The 3,476-nt window shown below is 34.9% G+C and overlaps 1 protein-coding gene across 1 annotated transcript in view; it reads right to left on the bottom strand.

The window, feature by feature from the left end:
- Positions 1 to 524: 524 nt before the first annotated feature.
- The window catches only part of LOC107572320 (Hermansky-Pudlak syndrome 5 protein-like), a 15,127-nt gene continuing 12,175 nt past the window's right edge, over positions 525 to 3,476 (bottom strand). The window contains exons 9-10 of the mRNA XM_016258742.1: positions 3,061 to 3,403; positions 525 to 875 (exon numbers count right to left, since the gene is read on the bottom strand). Coding sequence (XP_016114228.1) covers positions 815 to 875; positions 3,061 to 3,403 — 404 coding nt within the window. The 3' untranslated portion in view covers positions 525 to 814. The remainder of the gene's footprint in view (positions 876 to 3,060; positions 3,404 to 3,476) is intronic.

Genomic DNA, 3,476 nt, shown 5'->3' with positions numbered 1-3,476 from the left:
GGTGTGAATAACTTTACGTCTGATGGGAGCACATGCCTCACGGACCCACAAGCTGGCACAAGATGTAAATGTGTTTGCATAGCGCAGCACATCCATTTACAATCCAAATCTAGTGTCGGCGCGAAAAAATGACCTGCATAAAAACCTCACAAAGTCATTGCTAGTAGTCTTTCCATCCACTCAAATTATGTTAGTTTGCATGAAGAGCGAAGAAGAGAGATTCTCTCAGTCGTGCGTTCAAAGAAACGACACTTTCAACATGGTTATATAAATGAACATGATCCTTGTATTTGTTGTGCTTTTCATTAAGAGACGCCTGTTAAACCAGCTGAGTCACATGGCATTAGTTACAAAAACTCTTTTAGTTCATACATTCGCAATTATTTATAGTTGTCTCTGTTAAAAGAACACAGGTTTGTTAGTTATTAGACAAGGTTCTCAAATACTTTTTATATTTAAATAGATAATTATATATGCATTTATTTATTTATTTTCCATATATACTGTATATATAGTGTCATTTATTTTATATATTCAAGGAATATACTGTATATCCTGTATAGTCCTAAAACCACATGAAAACACGTTGTGCCTCATTAATGAACATGGAAGTGTAGATTGAAGCATTCTTACATAAATTGTTCCATTCAACTCAATATGATAATTTATGTACTAATGGATTTATGTTTAACATAAAAGGTCCATTGTTAATACTGTGTCAGCAGCTTATTAAATAGCTAAATAGGAAACAGGAGACAAAATACTACATGTATGTCCTGGAGGCATATGTGGAGATCAAGTGGACACGGGAGTTTTAAGCTTGTTGAGACCATAGAAACCGGTCACAGCGCTCCAACATGGTCTGAATCAGTGCTCTAAAATGTCAGAGAGAAAACACAAAAGAATGAATACATGAGGACAGAAACTGTTAAACATTACCTACATTCAGAATGGAACACAAGTATACTGCGCAGTATATACTGTACCCTGCCTACTATTTTCCAAAATAGTATACAGGATACAAAAACAAATATGGTCATAATGGTATATACTGTCCACTGCCTAGTAGTTTCCTAAAATGACATGTTTGGAATGCAATATTAACATCTGACTATTTTCTAAAAAATAATGTCTACATCCGAATAGCAAGCTATTATACTACTCTTACTCTTTCTCCTATATCATATTATGGCAGAAATAGCAATAGTATGCTGTATTGAATTCCAAAGTCAGCCAATATGTTCGGAATGGACTACTATTTTTCAAAAACAATGTTTAAATTCAAAATAGCATACTACTATACTACTCGTACTACTATTCTACTTATAATTTTATTTGACAGAAATACTAAAAGTCATATGCTAGTATGCTATTCCAATATCAACTAATATGTTCGTAATGGAATACTTCCACTCTGCTTGCTATATGATAAACACTGCCTAGTATTTTCCAAAAACAATTAGATTGAAATGGAATATTAGTGGATACTGTGGAGTATATACTGTAGACTGCATACTAATTTTCAAAAAGTTAGCATACTACTATACTTCTCTTTCTATCTCTTCCATATCTTCATATGGCAGAAATAGTAAAGAGTCATAATTAGTATGCTAGTTTAATATGTTTGGAATAGAATATTACCATACTATGTAGTATATACTTTTATATTTATATTTTTAAAAACATTTAAGTCTTGCATTGAATACTAGCATACTGCTTACTAGGGCTGGGTTTCGACACAAATTTCACAATATTGATTTTGGATATATATCAGGTACAAAACATGGCAAATTTTCTCAAGGAAAAAAAAAATCTCTCAACTAATGCTGTAAAATATACCCGACAGTCAATAATATGGAAGGTTAAAATTTGCTGATTTGTGTACAAACACTTAAAATATACTCAAAGTTTTTGTAATATTAAAGTTATAATACTAACTTTAACTTTAAATTACATAACTATATTTCTACTCCAATTAGTTTTTGGAAATATTTAAATGGTGGCTGTCACAAAAACTTGTCGGATTTAATTAAACATAAATTAAATATTGAAGAACAGTAAAAAAAAATATAATGAATATGTTATATGGTGCATATTTAGCAAAATGCACCTCTCTAGAATTCATTTTTCTATGTGACGTTATGTGACACAATGTTCACAAGCTATTTCCGCGTTTGAAACACTGACTGAGCGATTACATGAGACAGGATACGGATTTTGGTAGTTGCACTCTTTCTTTTAACATACCTTCGTATGCGACAGTCAATAATATGGAAGGTTAAAATTTGCTGATTTGTGTACAAACACTTAAAATATACTCAAAGTTTTTGTAATATTAAAGTTATAATACTAACTTTAACTTTAAATTACATAACTATATTTCTACTCCAATTAGTTTTTTTAAATATTTAAACGGTGGCTGTCACAAAAACTTGTCGGATTTAATTAAACATAAATTAAATATTGAAGAACAGTAAAAAAAAATATAATGAATATGTTATATGGTGCATATTTAGCAAAATGCACCTCTCTAGAATTCATTTTTCTATGTGACGTTATGTGACACAATGTTCACAAGCTATTTCCGCGTTTGAAACACTGACTGAGCGATTACATGAGACAGGATACGGATTTTGGTAGTTGCACTCTTTCTTTTAACATACCTTCGTATGTTCATTCATGTTTATTTCATGCTGTAACTGCTATTAAAGCAGAGGAGATGATCAGTTCAGTAACCGAGGCGCTGCACCGATCTGTCACTCCACATTAAACAGTGCCGAAACGGCATTTAATATTTGAATATTGTAATAAAACGGACAGAATTTGAAACCTCAGACTTTGTTTCATATCAAAAGTAACAAATCACAAAGCTTATTGTAATTTATTGGATGGGAGGCGCGCTACAATCTTCCGTTCATTATCTGACTGGCTAGACTAATCGATTCTTGGGATTTATGAATTGATATCACTTCATAAAAATGAGAATCGATTTAAAATCGAGATTTTTTACCCAGCCCTACTGCTTACTGAAGAGCACACTACCATTTTCCACGCTCTCACCTTTGCCGCTTCTCAGCCATACGAAGCAGATCGCAGACCAGTGTGGAGCGTGAACCGAGATCCACCTGAATCCCGTGCTCCTGGAGGGCCGTCAGGGCCCGGTCCGGCCCGAACACCTGCATCAGACGCAGGATGACGTTCTCTGGGCTGATGCGAATGCTCCAGTCAGTCGAACCGTCTGATAGGTCGGGAGAACTATCGCTCGTGCCGTTAGTGTCGTCTGAACAGGATCCATTGGGGCTGCTGGGTAGAGCTGAAGCCGCCGGGGCTTCGTCGCTTGAACTGATTTGCTGGGAGAGCTGGAGGAGCACCACCCACTCATCAAGAGACTGAGGTACAATTCCTGCAGAAAGAGAGAGAGAGAGAGAGAGAGAGAGAGAGAGAGAGAGAGCACGTGAAAGCGAGAAAAAAAGGGA

The sequence above is a fragment of the Sinocyclocheilus grahami genome, unplaced genomic scaffold (genome assembly GCF_001515645.1).
Source record: "Sinocyclocheilus grahami isolate Dianchi unplaced genomic scaffold, SAMN03320097.WGS_v1.1 scaffold1735.1, whole genome shotgun sequence".
Classification (NCBI taxonomy): domain Eukaryota; kingdom Metazoa; phylum Chordata; class Actinopteri; order Cypriniformes; family Cyprinidae; genus Sinocyclocheilus; species Sinocyclocheilus grahami.
The sequence above is the reverse complement of the archived record's forward strand: the minus strand, read 5'-3'. Positions and strand labels throughout refer to the sequence as shown.